The sequence below is a fragment of the Schistosoma mansoni genome, chromosome 6 (assembly GCF_000237925.1).
Source record: "Schistosoma mansoni strain Puerto Rico chromosome 6, complete genome".
Taxonomy (NCBI): domain Eukaryota; kingdom Metazoa; phylum Platyhelminthes; class Trematoda; order Strigeidida; family Schistosomatidae; genus Schistosoma; species Schistosoma mansoni.
The window spans coordinates 1099388-1116896 of record NC_031500.1 but is presented as its reverse complement, the minus strand read 5'-3'; the positions used below and the strand labels follow the sequence as shown (position 1 = coordinate 1116896).

The window sequence follows — 17509 nt, the reverse complement described above, 5'->3', positions numbered from 1 at the left end:
TGATATTAACGGTCTGTTTGTTCAAAAGTATATTTACACTAATTCCTACCTATACAAGTTGTGTTGTGTCGTAGGGTATGTTATTCTGAAGCAAATTAAAAACGTCCTTCCCCCTGGCTCAACTAAGTAAGGAAGCTTTTTGTTACCCAACTGGATTTAGAAATAACTAAACACCTATTCATACATATGTGTATTTGTCGCTTAGGAATTTAAGCCACACTTTCCAACTATTCCTGAGAAAACGAAGCCAGACCCCAACCAATTGGGTGTGCTCGTCATTTGGACTATCCGATGTGATCACAGGATCAAGTTGCTTCAAAATCACTAGCAAAGTTCGACGTGATAGAAATAATCAACAATCCAAGTTTTCAAGTACTCAGATTGAAGATAGCAAAGTGATGGATCGATGACACTACTGACGACCACTAATTTTGTCGACAGTAGTTGTATAATTCCGACTTTAGAATTATTAGTCAAACTATCATTTCTCAGAGTACTTTCCAACTTAACTTCTAAAAGTACTACCATTGACTTGATTATTATTATAGTTTCTCATACAGTAACATGTAAATTGAGAAGTCTGATATAATTTTTAATAGAACTTTTCTTATTGTAATTAATATAAGGAAAAAAAGAATATGAAAATGCACAATGTTCAGATATACATGATATTCCAATTAAAATGTGTCAACGTGGTAAACTTTAGAAACAAACGGAAAAAACAAGAACATAGAAAATAAAGCAGTTGTTGTTGTAGTAACAGTCGATGAAAATGATTAGATTTTGGTTAGTCAATTCATTTTAAAGAACATCATTTCCAGGATCATCCAAATCATTATATGATATCATTGTTCGTTCACCGGTTGTAGTGCCACCACCACCGACTGGACGTCTAACAGTTAAGAAAAGGTTAAGTGGATTAAAAGGATTCTATCTCATATGATACTTTTTATTCTGTATAGTCTCACCAATAAAAAAGGGAAGTGACGTCAACGAAGATTTATTTAACAAAACTTGTGGAGCATTATTCTTATTCCAATTACAATTATATATCTCTCATTTATGATAATACTCTAGTTCTACTCTCACTGTAAGTCTGTTGAATAGATGTTGTCTATCCTTCAGCTGATTGTGCACGATTATGTTGCATTTTGAAGTCAAAACGATCCACAAAATTAGTGAGGGTGATCTGATGAGGAAACTGAATGCTCACAGGATGAAAACTTGAGAACTATCACTGTAGATTGTGTAGGTGCATTATTACACACCTGTATTAGACAAATTATGACTGTATGCAACGATGGATAGTGGCTAGCAGTGGAATCCAGGATGCGCGTTTCCATGCTTGTGAATTAAGGCTATATTGAGGCAATACGCACAGTATGCACATATGCCAATTAGAGACTGACCAGTTGCAGTCCTAACACATCGATGGGAAGATTCAAACAAACAATACTAAATGAATTTAAATTACGACTGTGGTTAGTAGCTGAATATATATTGGATACAAGCCATCAAGCGAAATCAAATCGATAGCCACAACAGGACTGATATTTTGTGTAATTATACCTATAATTCTCAGTTCGCATACCGAATGGACAGAGAGAATTTGAGATTTCGAGATGTTAACATACGAAACTGATTATTAAACAGTCGGTCAGTCATGTGTGACGTAGAACCTGAAATATGTGTGTTTATTTCCCACATCACGTTAACACAGAGACACAAAATTGTCTAGACAAATTCCCAGAGTAGTACAAGCAGAAACAGTGTCAGTAGTAGTAGCAGTAGTAAAGACTAGATATAGGAAAAGAAAGAAAAGGTGTACGAAGATTTCGGGACTCAAGTTATAAGAGAAGTCAAAGAGTAAATGCATTTGTGACATTGAGACATGCCATACAACTGCTTAGACAAGATTTATTGAACAAGTTCTAGTATCATTGATTTGTTCAGAATGGCAGATCAAATAAGAATAGCACAATATACAAAAAATTTTGAAAAGTGTGATAAATTCAGTCAAGAAATACAAAGATAGAGAGGTCCATACACAAGACACACAATATACAATCAACTATGTACAAGATTTTATCGGAATCTACTGTTTAGTGTTTATTAGTGTCTTATCATCCTTGCATCACCTACCGTCTAAAAAGTGTATCAAGAGTTCAATACATACAAACATAACAGTCATAACTGTAGCTTACCTATTTGTCGAATAATTTGTAGGCTGTCTCCGTCGATTATCCAATGTACTACTACTATATGGTCGATGATTGAAATCATGAGATGGTGAAGAACCACGTTGACCACGCGACCTAGATATTCCAAGACCTGTGCGAGGTGCACCTGCCTGTGCAGCCAATGCATACAAATCAGCTGCTGTCGCAGCGTTTGGATATAAAGCTGCGGCAGCAGCTGCTGCTACAGCTGCCATAGCTTGGTGTTGTTGTTGTTGAGCTGCCACATCATAATAGTCCTGGACAAAGAGAAACAAAAGTTTAGTAATGGAATTTACAGGACAATTATGAAACAAATGAACTGCAACTCACAGTGAAATTTAAGAAAAGCTTCTTCGCTTGATTTGGAACTCATTAGACGGATGTACTTGTATCCTAGTGTTGATGTTAATAGATTGATATTCGAACTTAATGCCCTTCACTAATAAATTGAAAAGAGTTGTCCACTGAACTACTAAGTACGGATGGCCACAAACTTGTTAAATGAGCATGATGCTTATATCATTATTAGTATACGGGGTTTGAATAGCAATGAGATAATTCATAAAGTTATTAATAATGATATAACCTTGAAGAGCTACTACAACACTGGTACCGACATAAGTCGTTTAGTTCGAGATGTACGACTTTTCTCAAACATCAAGATAATCGGTCAGAATGAATAGACAACAGTCGATTTTTAGTTCACTATATCACCATTAAAACAATATTAAAATCCTAAATATGCAATCGAGAAATTCAACTACGTCAAGTTTAGATGACACAAGAAATGCATCCTGTAGTAGTATAGTTAATAATTATTTACGAAAACTCTGGTAAGAATCAGTATTTACTCAAAGTTCCGGATATCAGTGAATTGAGAGGAGTGAAATTAACATGATGAGGATGAACGGACAACAAACTATACACCGAAATTGGGAAAATGTGACCGAAGGATGGTAAATAAATAATGAAACTAAACCCAAGACTAAAAGGAACGTAAAGTGTATATAATTGTGCGAATATGATCAGCTTCGTGTCGTGGCATCCAACATCTTCAACCATTAATTATTACTATTCTACTAGCTCTTAATCCATCAGGAAGGTATATATATATATATATAGCTTCATCGATCAATTTTCCGTTTTCCCCTAATAGTACCCTACTTTCAATTTTCCGTTTTCCCCTAATAGTACCCTACTTTCAAACTACATCATTCCTCATTTAGTACTTCTACAATAAACAACTAATGATTGGGGAAAACCTATGATCACTTAATTCCAGCCTAAATATTTATTTTTATGGAGTGTTTTTCAGTCGTAAAGCGATACTTCAAGGATCACTGAACAGTAAACTTAAAGAGTTATGACATTTCATGGGATAAAATAATTTCTCAAGACAGTAGTACATAAGTAGCTCACAAAATACTTTTTACCTTCAAATCCACAGATATGAATATCCAACCAAAAAGAATATTCAAAATTGACACAATATATCAACAGTATTAAAAAGAAAATTTAGTTTTATGTCTACAACATACCTGAAAACTTCCAGCACCTCGTACATAACTTGGTGCTGTTGAAAGAAGTGAATTATTTCTATATCCACGATAACTTCCACCTGTATTACCACGTCCAGAACCTCGACCTCTATATGTATGATTATTATTATTTGAATTTGAATTCAAAGATGGATAATATTGATTTAATAAATGATAAGGTGCTTCTGGTAATGATGGACGTCTAGGATCTTTTAAATAATTATTATAAAATATTGCATTATCTTTTTTAGCTGCTTCAACTTTATCCATATGTTTATTGAATATATGTTTACGAACAAAAATTGGTTCACGAAATTTCTTATCGGATAATGGACATACCCATACAACTTTGAATCTAAAAATAAAGAGTTTCGTGACATGTGTGGATAAAGTAATTTCATTATTTACTAAACCGAACAAAAAAGTACATCCTATAAAACATGTATACTTAGGACAACAAACTGATAAAGAAAATATACATAGAAGGATCGATTCTTGATGATTGAGGTAGCCAGACTGTCTCTTACAAGTTTTTTTTTATAAAACCATGTACCTTAAGAAAGTCAGTGGAGTCAGAAACTTTAAAATATAAAACCCCAGCTTAGTGCACTTGTTAATCACAAACGTGCATAAACATAACATTAACAGATTATTGTTTAGTATTCTCCATCTACATTATTATAACGTTGGAACGCAGCAACCTAAACAAACTCAGCTTAATTCCGTATGTTGAAATCGAACAATTAAGCGTATACTACTACTACTGATGCTACAACTAGTCCTTTGACGAAACTATTGTACGTACATGATTATTACTTACACTAACAGGTTATGTTAGCGGGACACAGATTTATTTATTTAAACACATAAATATTGGATCAAAGGGGCACCAGATATATATGTGCCGCACAAATCTCATTCGATTTGTGTGAGGGCTGTGATACTGCTCAGGTACCCAAACTGAAGCAGGTAGTTTACTTAGGGGGCCACACCCAGAGCCTTTGACCTAAAGGTCTGATCCACAAGACAGTGGAGCATCGTGAGGAGATGCAGTCCCATGGTAGTCGGTGACCAACGATTGATTCATACGTTATTTGCTTCCTCAGGATCTTGGAACCAGTCCACGTGCACCATTGGTTTGGAATGAGGGTTTTCCAACTCCCCTAGGTGAACTTTCCATGTCCACCAACCCAGTTAAAGCACCGTACATTCGCTTTTCGTCCTCTCGATTTCGTAAACAACAGTATTGCCACGAGAAGGTAGTGAGTAGAACTTCCCTGACAGAGGCTATATACGCATGGCCATGTGAGAGCATTTGGAGTGGGAGATCGGACTCTCCCCACTCTTGGCCGTACTAGGGCATTTGGAGGACATAGATTGGATTAAAGCATTTTCCGTGCAAGATTACGTTGAGGTAGGCTAATTGGCTATTTCTTAACCAACCAGAGCTAGCGGAAACTTGGAGAAGACTTTAGAATCCTTTTATGTGAAAATTATAAATATACTGATGTTTTTCTTATTGTGATTTCTAGCTCCATCCACCATTGCTATTGGAATATAATTACATTCCTGTTCAACAGTGCTCTGATATGGGGACTTGTCGAGTGTAGTGGTGTCCAAAAATGCTAAGCAATAAGAGTAGCTGGGTCGTAATAAGAGAAATTATAACAGATTGCTGAGTAGTTACACAAATTAAATTTTATATTTATTAGTGGTGATTAAATCCTAATTTTTGATTCTGATATGTAAGTGGTGGTTAAAGTAAGCCATGATTAAATGATGAGCGATGATAAACATATCTAACTTTAGCAAATATAAGAGACTATTTTCTATCTAAAACTGATTTTATTGTGATTTAATTCTGTTGACTACCGACACTGTCAAGATACTACTATTGCTTTGACTTATATCTGGTTCCCAATTATTGGTGTTCGGGTTCACGTGAACTAGTATAATGACTCATACAGTAATTATCTGGTGCCTGTTTAGTCTTTAGTCCAACATCTATTTGCGATATTTAGTAGTTTACTGATCGCATCTCTACTACCCAATGTAGTGTAGGACAGATAAGCAGTTTCATCTCCCGTCACAACTTGATTGTGAAATACAGAAATGTGAACTACTGCACAATCAAGTCTTTCAGTCAGTAAACGTTAACCATGAACCCTCCTTTAAGCTGGGTGATGTTGATGATTTTTAACAGTAGTCCAACACTTCAATTAGTCTTTATCAATAAACATTCAAAACATAACTTTCTGTTAACTTTAGAAAAAAGAACTACACTTACGGCTTTTTCTTGCCAGTTCTCTTTTGAATATTGGCTTCAACGAATTCTTCTGCAGCTTTTTCAGGATCTCGCATACCTAACTTTTTCATTTCCTCTTCAGTTAAATCTTTTGGTACCTCGATAAGAGTACGCAATTTTAAAGCGAAATTCTAAGATGAAAATGTTGAAATCAAAACGAAAACAATACAGAGAAATACGTTAACATCAGTTTACTAATAGACAGGTGTGTAATTCATCAAAACAATGAACCAACCACAAGAGAGAACAAATCTATTATTGAAATGTCACTTGTGTAATAATCGACAATCGTAACTACGTAAAGCGTGGGTCGATTAAGCGAATCCTCATAAAAACAAATCCAAGTTATGTAAAAAAAACAAAAGTAATGGGAGTTATTGGATAGTGGTGTATAGACTCGACTTTCCATTACCGAATTAAGAACTCAAAAAACATAGTTTGCATGATAGCGACTTGACAACTTGAGTTGATGTAGTGTTAATGATCTGTTTGAAAAATATGTGATTCAAGGTTTATTACAAAAGATGGAACGAGTTGAAAATGTGAGACTTATTGATTGAAGGTGAAGTACTGTAACCAAATTCCAAGCTACTACTACACTTGGAATAAGAACACCTTTAAATTTAGAGGGGAAATGTAAAGTCAAACATCCTCAGACATTACAATTCGTTTATACCGCCGCTGGAAATAACTGAATTTTAATGAATTGATCTACCAGGAGGTCCACTTATTGACTTGGAATAGGCAAATAACATAGTCCTGTTTGGTGAAGAAGTTAATAAAATGCAGTCTTTTGGTAGCACTGAGCAACAATACCAGGATATTTGGAATGTTTCTTCCCCCTCTAGATGTAAATTGTTACTCCAGGACTGGCCTGCATCAACACCTGAACTAAGGATAGGGAGTGAAGTAATCGAACGCGTCGACAACTTCACTTATCTTGGAAGTCTGATCAGCCCTAATGGATTGGTGTCTGACGAAATCTCAGCACGGATTCAAAAAGCTCGTTTGGTTTTTGCAAACTTACGTCACCTATGGCGAAGACGAGATACTCGTCTATCAATTAAGGGACGAGTATACTGCACAGCAGTTCGCTCTGTTCTAATTTACGGCTGTGGAACGTGGCCATTAAGAGTAGAAGATACTCGTAAGTTACCAGTATTTGACGATAGATTCCTTAGAAATATTGCTCGCATCTGCTGGGATCACCGGGTAAGTAATAGTGAGGTTAGACACAGGGTATTAGGGAATGATGGTAAATCGGTTAATAAGGTCATGAATCTTCATCGACTGAAATGGTTGGGCCACGTGTTGTTACGTATGCCTGACCACCGATTACCACGACGCGCTATGCTGACTAGTGTTGAAGACGGATGGAAGAAAGTTAAGGGGCGGCCAAACCAAAACGCGTCATCAGTCCTTGAAGTCACTAACTTCTAGTCTGAGCTATGTTGGTAGATACAGACTACTAGGTTGGGATCCGCGCCACTACTCTAATCAATGGTTGGAGACTCTGGGTAACATATGGCACAGAATAGATCACAATGGCGTAGGTGTATACACTCTTTATCTTCCCTTAAACCTTAAGATTAAAATTGCTTCATAACTTTTTTCCTTCCTATACTATATCCTTATATACAACCTATCTTTTATATACTACCACCACTAAATTAACTATTTCTATGAATCCGGTGTTCATCTTGTTGTGCTAACGAGGACCGATGCATAAATGTGCCTGGTCCTACATTGTAGCTGACTGACTGACAATAACAAAGAACGAATGCACCTGGCCTAGCACAAACGATTTTAAGCCATGTCATCCAAAGTCTCTAACCACCGGTTACGATATTTATCGGTACAACTAAAAATTAAACACGCTTCAATTATTATTTGATGCAAAATGTCTTCAATTCTTTTTTTTCCATACCTGAAGGTGATCATTAATTTCTCTTTGAGTGAAAGCTAAACCACTAGAACGAGCACCAGGAACAGGATTTATTCCTCTGTCACCTCTCGCATGAAGAATTCCACATCGATGAGGCATGAGATCTTCCATAGGATAGATAGCTCCTGCATAATAATCCATAGAATGGACAATACGTAAATAGAGTATTAACAGATCTAAAGTACGAGCCAAATTAGGATCAGATTCCAATGTTACAGTGTGGACACGTCCAACTACATTATTATTATTATTGTCACATCCTTCAGCCTCTGCTTGAGTTTCCGCTGGATATTTTAAACGTTAAAGAAATTAAAATAATGAATATTAATAGGATAAATACAATTGAAACACTATAAAGAATTAGATAAAACATTTACGTAAGTTGGCTGTAAAAATACGAGGAATTAGTCCATGTTAAACCCGTTTACATATTGTCCTTCTCCTCCCATCCAACTTATTCCCCCCCTTATCGCCTTACACTACTTGTTAATATTCAGTAGATAGTTCCATCCCTAATAACTTCTGGGCTTATGATGTAGCGCATGTTTATTGGTCCTGTATTTACATTAAATAATATTTATTGTATTTAGTAATTTTATATACTTAAGTGCTCTGGCGCAAGACTGGTAGGTCCTGGGTTCGAATCTCGCGAGGCGGGATCGTGGATGCACACTGCTTAGGAGTCCCACAATATGACGAAACGGCCGTCCAGTGCTTCCAGGTTTTCCATGGTAGTCTAGCTTCAATTAACTCATGATCTCGACTATATAAAATTTATTGTATTTATCATAACTACATTCCCTTAACCTTTCTAACCGTTATCCATAATTTCTGTCCATTCCTTGAATCTTCTTTTTAAGCACAACAGTTTCCATAGTTATGTTCCCAATCCTCATGCTAACTGTTAGCAGTTTTTGTCGACTTTAGACACAGCTACAGACTCAGCGACACTACTTTATGTTGTAATTAATCTTTGTGTTGTTATAACTGGAAGTCTTTCTCGTTCCAGGAACACAGACGCATTAACCGCCTCATGAGTTGAGATTTCTAAATAATCTGTGCATATTCCTTAATAATAGAATCGTTCTTTAGACAAATTTTTGTTTGTTGGACTTCGACTTCACCCGAATCTTAGCCATGTAGTTGGACACTTCGATAGAATTCACAGTACGTTTATTTCAGTAAAAAGAATGATAACCATTTGCAATATCCTCTTCCTAAGGAAATTTTGCTTAATTAGTGACCATTGGAAGATTTTATCTACGGGAAGAAACAACATACAAATATGTACTCGGAGCTTTGAGCTACACCTAGGGTCCGCGAGGGTTGATGGATAATACTAACTTGCTGGCCAAACCAACGTAATAAATGAGGCAGCGTTTCAACCTGAGACCTGGTTGGAAGCCGAATCCATTAACTACTAAGCCACATTGTTTTACAAAACATGGTCACATGAGACAAGTGTTTTTATCAAAAGATCGTTATGATAAGCATATTTTAAATTACAATGTCGAAAGGTAGCTACAACGAAAAGGCTTCATAATAGGATATTGATGAGTCAAGATTTCTTAATTGTGACAAAAATAGCACCTCCTAAAAAGCATATGATACATTCATCGATCTTACAGTAACCATCAAAGTGAAAGGAAATAGCTTGTACAGTGAATAATTGAGTACATTGATTGTCATGTGTCTAAAAGACATAAAAATAGTTAGTGGATAGTGAAGATAAAAGGGATGATTCACGGATGAGTACACAGGACATATTACTAAACCCTTCATCTATAACTAAATTCTACATAAGAATGGATTAACATAACACAATTAATAAGCAACGAATAAATCTTATTGAACTGTTAAACTAACCTATAAGTGCTTCTTCTTCACTTCCACCTTCATCGACAAGATAATCTGTTAGATTTTTAAGTAATGGATTTTTGCTTTTAATGGCCATTTCCAGAGCTGTAGAATCATAAATATTCTTGAATTCTGAATCACCATTGATTTTGAGCTTACTAACTGTATTCAAATCATTTGTACTATCAGGAATTTCCAAATCACTCCATAAATTATGTTTAGCATCTAGACGTGCAACAAGTTGTGCGGCCAAGATTAAATCTTGTCGCATTACTGGTTTATGACGTGTGAGAGGAGTAAGAGGGCGAACTCTCTGAGCTAAATCACGATTAACTGTAGCACCTAGTTCTCCATTTGGAAGTTCAAGCTTTTCGCGTAATAAACTACTGGTATTTAACGCCCAACATATCTTTTTGATGTTAACAGAAGGATCATATGTGGCCCATGCATGTCGCATAAATCGACGTTCAGGAACAGGTTCCCAAAGAGCCAATCTTATGAATCCAGGTTGAGAAGCACAAAGCTAAAATAACAAATATAGTCACTTAAATATTACGGTGTTGCTTAGCTGACAAAAATATTAATTAACAAAATATACCTTACACAGAAAGATTACAACATTGTATCAGAAAATACTTTTATAATGGTAAATCAAAACTACTGAAATAGTGTGCGGTATATTTGGCATTACCATCACTAACTACCTGTTATTGGGGAACATTAGATTCAACGAAGTAGGCAGTTAAACGAGTCTAGGATATTTTACTCCAGTAACTTTTTTAAGAAATATAAAAAGCTAATTTCTTATTCTAGGGCAATGCCTGGTCCTACGTTGTAGCTGACTGACTGACTCTAGGGCAATGCGACAATTTACTATTCTACTTATATTATGATGAATTTTTATTTCGGTTTGATAAGACGCATTTTTACACGAAATGAACCAGTTGACCTGTTTGTAAATAAGTGACGTTTGTTGAGTCTGTTGTTGACTGATATCAACCAGTTGCATTAAAAATTTCGGAAAGTTGATTAGTTGGTAGGGCATAAGACACTTATACTTTAAATCAGTCAAACGCAACGTAGAACCTGAAACATGTGTACATTAGTTTAATTTGTCATACCCCATTAGTATAACAAGATGAAAGTGTCGGGTCAAATCCCAGAATAGCACAGGTAGTGATAGTATGAGTGGTGATAGAAAAAGTTAGGCACTGAAAAAATGATTCAATAAATTAGTCAGTCAGTCAGTGCTGTTAGAGGTGTGAAGGCAGTTATCACTTCCCGGTTGCCTACACCATGGAAGGGTTCTTCTAGAGGTACCTGAAAGGGAAATCGGGTTAGAAGTAGTCTTAATGATCTGAAAGCGTGACTGCAGTGCTCAAGTGACAACCGCTTGAGGTCGGTCACACACGACCTTTTTGTGGGTAGTCTTTGTGTTAGCTCCGTTCTTCAAAGGACCTTACCGCCGGAGATGGATATCCGTGGGATAAGGCAAGGTGTGCATTTTTAGGGTCGACCTTTTCTAACCCCAGCCCTCCTTGTGGGAAGGTAACATCGCTGTTATGCTGGTTGTCTGGAGGAAACACCTTACTGCCGTCACACCTCTGTACAGTCAGCAGCACGAATTCGCCTTCGGACCTTGGGTTTGCTGCTTTTAGTCTTATCGCTCTTCAACCGACCTGTCTGGTATGGTAGACTCAATAAATTAATGAAATAATGTATGGTAAATACATCATGTCAATTGATAAGGCTATTAGTAGATTATTTTTCAATGGTACAAAAACTCATGAAAATCCCATCTTACAAAAATTTTATACAAGCGAATCAATTTTACCCGATAACTTTACAGATAGTATATGTCTAGACTCACAATTTTATTCAAATAAGATTAACGTAAGTATAGATAGATATTTTTCCGAACTATGTGAAACATATGATTTATAAAGTAGAACAAACCTCTTTGAGTTCGCTTTCCTTTATAGTTGGAGGTAACGCTCGGAAGAATATAGAGGCAGTTTTATGCAACAATCTTGGTGGATTTGCAAACTTGGGCTGAGGAGCGTCAGAAGGATCTCCAAAAATAGGATGTTTTACAGATGTATCATTTATTGAGCCGATGATCATAGAAACAGAAGAGTCTTCATTTTTACATCCTCTTGGAGACTCGGCAGTTGTAGGAGTGGGTACATCGTCGTCGTCTTCGTCAACTTCAGACCTTGCAACATCATGAGTATTACCAAGTTCATCTGTAAATTGTAGAAAACTCGTTTTCGTGATTATAACTAAATAAGATTTAACAACTTGAGACCACTACACATCAGGGTTTTATTATGGACAAGCACAAACGATAGAGGTTTATTTGAGAATAATGACATCCAACATAATGGTAAATATGATGCTAATTGAGCTAGATTAACGCAACTACCAAGTACAAGATTTAGTATGGCAACTTGGGCTAACAGTTATTCGTGCTATGCTATACGTTGATTATGGGTGACTGTTAAATAGGTTTATCAATTGAGGTAGAAAATAATCCTTATTAGCTATGACAGATATCATGGTTTAAAACAATTAGTCCCTTTTATAAATTTTAATAAAAACAATCGGAAGATGGATTTGAACTGAAAATGTGGTGTATTTGCATTGTATATTTTGAACAATTTAGTCACATGTATACTCATCAAAGCATTTTATATGAAAATCAACATAAAACCAATTAACTAAAGTTCCAAATAAATTAGGTGATTATTGTGAAAGATAAAAATTTAGCATAATATGGAAAGAATAGTAAATTGTCACTCCGATAAACATGAGAAGTAAAAAAATTATGTTCATCGGTAGCATGATATGTAATTGAAATGGGGCATAGAATTAACATCAATAAAGCTTTAAAAGGTTGTACAGAAATTGTCAGGGATGAATTCTCTGGTTTACGGAAGCCTTGTCTATTCGCAAGTTCAAACCCCCTGCACGTGCACAGTCTGTTATTTATTTATTTAAAAACAAACATTGATATAAAGAGACACCAAAATATACATGCACCACACAAAGTAGTTATTATTCGATTTGTGTGAACTGAGTCCCTAAACCGAAACAGGTAGTTTTATTAGGGGACCACTACACAGTTTGTACAATTTGTAGTGACATTGGATTTTGCCGTGATAATCACCTTATGGTCTAGGGTAGTGCGACAATTTACTATTCTTCTTACATTATGATAAATGTTTATGCTGGTTTGGTAAGAGATGTATTTTTACACGAAATGCACTAGTTGAGCTGCTTGCGGTAAAGTGAATAAGTGATTTTTGTCGAGTCTGTTGTTGACTGATACCAACCAATATTAACAAACCCCTTATATTTACACAACTGTAAGTAAAACATCAGAGACAATATTCGCTTGTTCAAAATGAAGTGGATTGGTTAAGTGATGAAAGCGTGTTTAAGCAAGGCCGAAGCGCACAAGCGAACTACACATATGCATCTAAATGAAACTTAGCTAAAAGAAGGATCGGTTTGATTAGTATGGTTTATAATATCTATACCTTTTATCATTAGACGGTTAACAGATCTAAAACTGTTTTCAGATTTGATTGTGTATGGACTAATAAGCAATACACCATTCGTTGATGCTGAAAAGTAGGTATACTTAATAATGAACATTTGCCCCAAAATATGTTACTAATGTCTACTTGACTTAGTCCAAATATTATTGTTACTATTATCAAGCTTTCCACGACTTTTCAGAGGATAGCTTAATAAAGTAAATAAACAGAGTTAAACTCACTACTTTTCTGCTCAACTTCAGTTTTAGATTTGGTGCTTTCATCAGCTTCGTCATCGCTTGAAGAACCACTGTCACTATCGCTGCTCTGGCTACTTTGTGAAGGAGCTGAGCTACCAGACTTGTTTGACTCGGTTCGTGTACGTCGGTTAGTTGTTCGACACTCTACAGTAGAACCTTGAGTTTGAAGAGGTTCCGGCATTACTTTTCTAGTAAGTTCTGTGTCGAGCTTCTCATGTTCGAAGTCGTCATCGGATTCAGCCTCTCCTTCACTTTTATTTTCACAACAAATAGGTCCAGAAGACTATAGAGACAGTTAAGGGAAATTTAAAACAAATATTCACTGGATCATGGAACAAAGCTGCATAGACTAAAGTTCAAAAACTACAAAACAGACTTGTTTCTCTAAGTATCCAGTGAAATTTAATCTCTACAAAATTCCCAAAGTAGGTGTGGAAAGCAAATACATAAAAATGATGAATCCCATGTAATTTAATCACTGAAAGAACCATCAAACAGACTTAAAATGCTATTATTTAGAAAAATAGATTTGGAGAATTTTGTCACAAGAGCCCTGTGAAATGGAATACGATAGCCAAAGAGTACTAAATATAAAAATATCATGTGCATGCATTCCTAAGTCAAACAGAACTAATCACGAACAAAAAAATGTTATAAAATTCGTTAACATATTGCGCACAGCAGTCCAAAGCAACCTACCTGAGACTGATGTACTAATTCTTCGTCTGAATATCTATTACGATCAGATTCTTCAAGTACTTTTAGGTCTTCATCAGAACCACCTTCAAGTTTGATAACAACAGCATCCATGAGTTTTATGAGATTCTCACTATTGTCCATCTGAACAGACTGATTTTCGAGAAAGCCTTTATGTAAAAGCTCCATGAAAACATCTAAACGATGCTTGGCTGCTGCGCTAAGAGCGGCTTTTCTTTCATTCATGTGATCGGGATGATAACGGAGACGAAGCCTGTACAACAATACAAGTGTATAAATGTGCGTCACTATCAAGATATTTCAGGGAATTTTAAAACCAAAACGGTAAACTTCGTGTCCACTTAAGTTGGTTGCTAGATGTAAACTAAGTGAGAGAATATATCCAGCAGAAAATACTGTTTTTGACAATTACAGACAATGATAACTAAATATTTAGACATAGTTGGGAAAAAAACAGATGGCCTAAACTTCTGACTCAAGAAAATATATGATGTAATCTAACTACCAGATGTGAGTGCCGGTACTCAATTTCAAGCTAAAACGTAAGTACTTTTTCAAGGTCAAAAACCAACAACTCATCATGAACGAAAACTTGGCGACTCAGGTTCCAAAATCGTTTTAGGTGCTTCAAACATACTAAGCACACAATCAAGTATACTAAGTGTGATATCGTATTAGTTGAACCAGCCAAAAAAAAGCTTCAAATCTCCAATCAGCTGCACTAGTTCAACCTGTGATTTTGAAGACCAAAGATTACTGCCTAGACGTGACATCGTTTATGGCATTAATTAGAGAACCAAGTTTACTACCGAAATGAAAAGCACGAATACATTTATAGCTGGATCCATCTAAAACTAATATTCCCGGAGTCAACTAGCTTAAGAAAAGGAATTGCTTTAAAACACTCATGCGTGAAACTTTAAATAGTTTTGAAAGGCAGTAACAGGTGTGTGAAACAATCCCACTAAAGCATAACTTAAAAAAGCAACCATTCCAGTGGATTTTTATCGATGACTGATGAAGATATCTATTCATTAATGACCATCAAGTTCGATAATGTTCTTTTCATATCTACCGTTAGCGTTAGCGAGAACAAGTCATACCAACGACAAATAATGATCATTTGTTGTCGGAACGCGATGAGTTTCATCAACTCACTTGGCTATGAATGTAATACAGACACTATGAACTGCTACTTAGGTTTAAAATAAACTGAAAGTTTGTTGGTGTCATCCAGTAACAATAACACTTGGTTTGAGACAAATTACAAATAAACCAATGTATACCGACTTACCATTCCTCATTTTTATGTGCTTCAAAGAATTCCTCGGTATGACGCTTCATATATCCTTCCTTGTACTCTTTGTACTTACTGCATGCCTCTTCTTCAGTTATCAAGTCATCCAAAGGATCAAGAAACCGCTTAAACGGTATTACTGGAGGCCTGTACATACCATCGTATTCTGAGGCACTTGAACTTTTGGTGTCCTTTCGCTGGTACGAACTTGGTTTATAATCATCGCTGTTATCTTTACGAGGCCTTTTATAAGGAGGTTCTGCAGGTGATCGTCCACGGTCATTCCGACCTTCACCTGACAAACGATGATCTTCACGAGTTGGTGCAGCACCTACAGTACCTGATCGGTCGTCGAATGGCTCTCGTTTGTCACCAGGACGACGACGTCCATCGTGATCACTACGTTCACGACGAAATTTGTCACGGCTACGACGGCGATCGGATTCTTCATCAGAATCTGCCATGTAAGATCTGAAAGATAAAAGGAACTCATAAAAACTTTTCAAAACTTAATTCCCTCATAACTACCAACAAGTACAGTCCGATGTTCAGTAAATTAATCAAACGTATGGATAAGTTAACTCACCAAATAAGATGCAGATGTAAACTGCATTAGCGCGATGCATGTTTATGATTATATGTGTGAACTAGTTAAAAACGACGTTGTTATGTATAAGAACTCGAAACTCGAGAGTAATAGAATCCTCTCCGACTGGAGACATTGTTAACATACCTTACGAGGGACAACCCTCTGGTTGTTTATCTGAATTCCATCAGCAGATTTAAACAAAACCCAGTCTCGACTTGAAAGAGATAAATAGAATGTTTTCCTCAAATAGTATCGCTGATATTTCAAAACACTCGATTATTCGACAAGGGAACTCAACAATAGGTCAACTACCTCATTACAAACTACTACTGCTATCTTGATTTGGAGCCGCGTAACTATTAACCCTTAACCCCCTTCTTTTATTGCAGTCATGTCACGGAACCTCAGATGAAAGAGCAAAAGACCTTAAAGGTTAATAAATGCGTCTGTCCTTTTCGAGAGTAAGGACTATTTTCCAATGAAAAATGAACTCCCGTACTAAATAAATACTAGGTAAATTTTCCTTTATTCGAACAAAACACTCAAGAAAAATATGTCTTCTAAAACGGATTCGATAGACCCCCCCATGCTTGCTTTTTATCCAGTATTTTGCATTCGGAAGCATATAATGAATAACATTAATGATGCTTATGTATTGTAAGGGTTCCCTTAATCCGTTGTTCAATACCTTGACACAGTCTATATCCCCAGATCTTTTGTTGTTGGGGGATAGTTCCAGAACCTTAACCCAATGGGTTAATATGTTTGAGGGACGAAAATTCTATCATTATAGTGTATTTTAATATGACATTATCGGTAAGACAGGCCGAACAGCCTAGAGTCCTTCTAGGGTTACTGTCGGTCCCAAAACCGGATATAAGGACAGGGTTAGGCATGAGGTTAGCGACCCCATTCCTTATAAAACGACCTCGTTAGAAAAGAGATAACCATTAAACTTTGTAGTGGGAGTTGAAATATCTTCATTCATAAGAATCATACACCTCATAGTAAAAGCCGAGATTCTTCGGATGTCATGGGGCTAATCTCGATTCTGGTAACCAGACCAATACCTAAAGTAGGCACGTAGAATTTCCGTACAATGTGGGAGACCTAGAGGTCCAGTCAAATAACTGTGTTAATAAGGAAATACTACCTGGGAAGGCTTGGAATAAGCATCCTTCGAAGAAAGAAGGACGGGATTGCAGCGTATTTCGTCTAGCGCTATGCCTCCTGTAATGGC

At 36.2% G+C, this 17509-nt stretch overlaps 1 protein-coding gene across 2 annotated transcripts; it reads right to left on the bottom strand.

Moving 5' to 3' along the window:
* Positions 1 to 658: 658 nt before the first annotated feature.
* Smp_162310.1 (putative arsenite-resistance protein 2) lies at positions 659 to 16458 on the bottom strand (the record flags this gene model as incomplete). Of its 2 annotated transcripts, XM_018797885.1 has the most annotated exons (13): positions 16414 to 16441; positions 15678 to 16287; positions 14366 to 14636; positions 13649 to 13949; positions 11821 to 12110; positions 10048 to 10387; positions 9901 to 9969; positions 7990 to 8291; positions 6045 to 6193; positions 4019 to 4112; positions 3758 to 3865; positions 2205 to 2476; positions 802 to 892 (listed from the first exon to the last, which is right to left on the bottom strand). In XM_018797885.1, the coding sequence occupies exons 2-13, from the start codon at positions 16142 to 16144 to the stop codon at positions 802 to 804; spliced, it is 2754 nt and encodes a 917-aa protein (XP_018652883.1). In that variant the 5' UTR covers positions 16145 to 16287; positions 16414 to 16441. The 2 variants fall into 2 exon arrangements, with proteins under 2 accessions (XP_018652882.1, XP_018652883.1); XM_018797884.1 differs by having other exon boundaries at positions 659 to 892; positions 3758 to 4112; positions 9874 to 10387; positions 15678 to 16151; positions 16414 to 16458.
* Positions 16459 to 17509: the final 1051 nt, after the last annotated feature.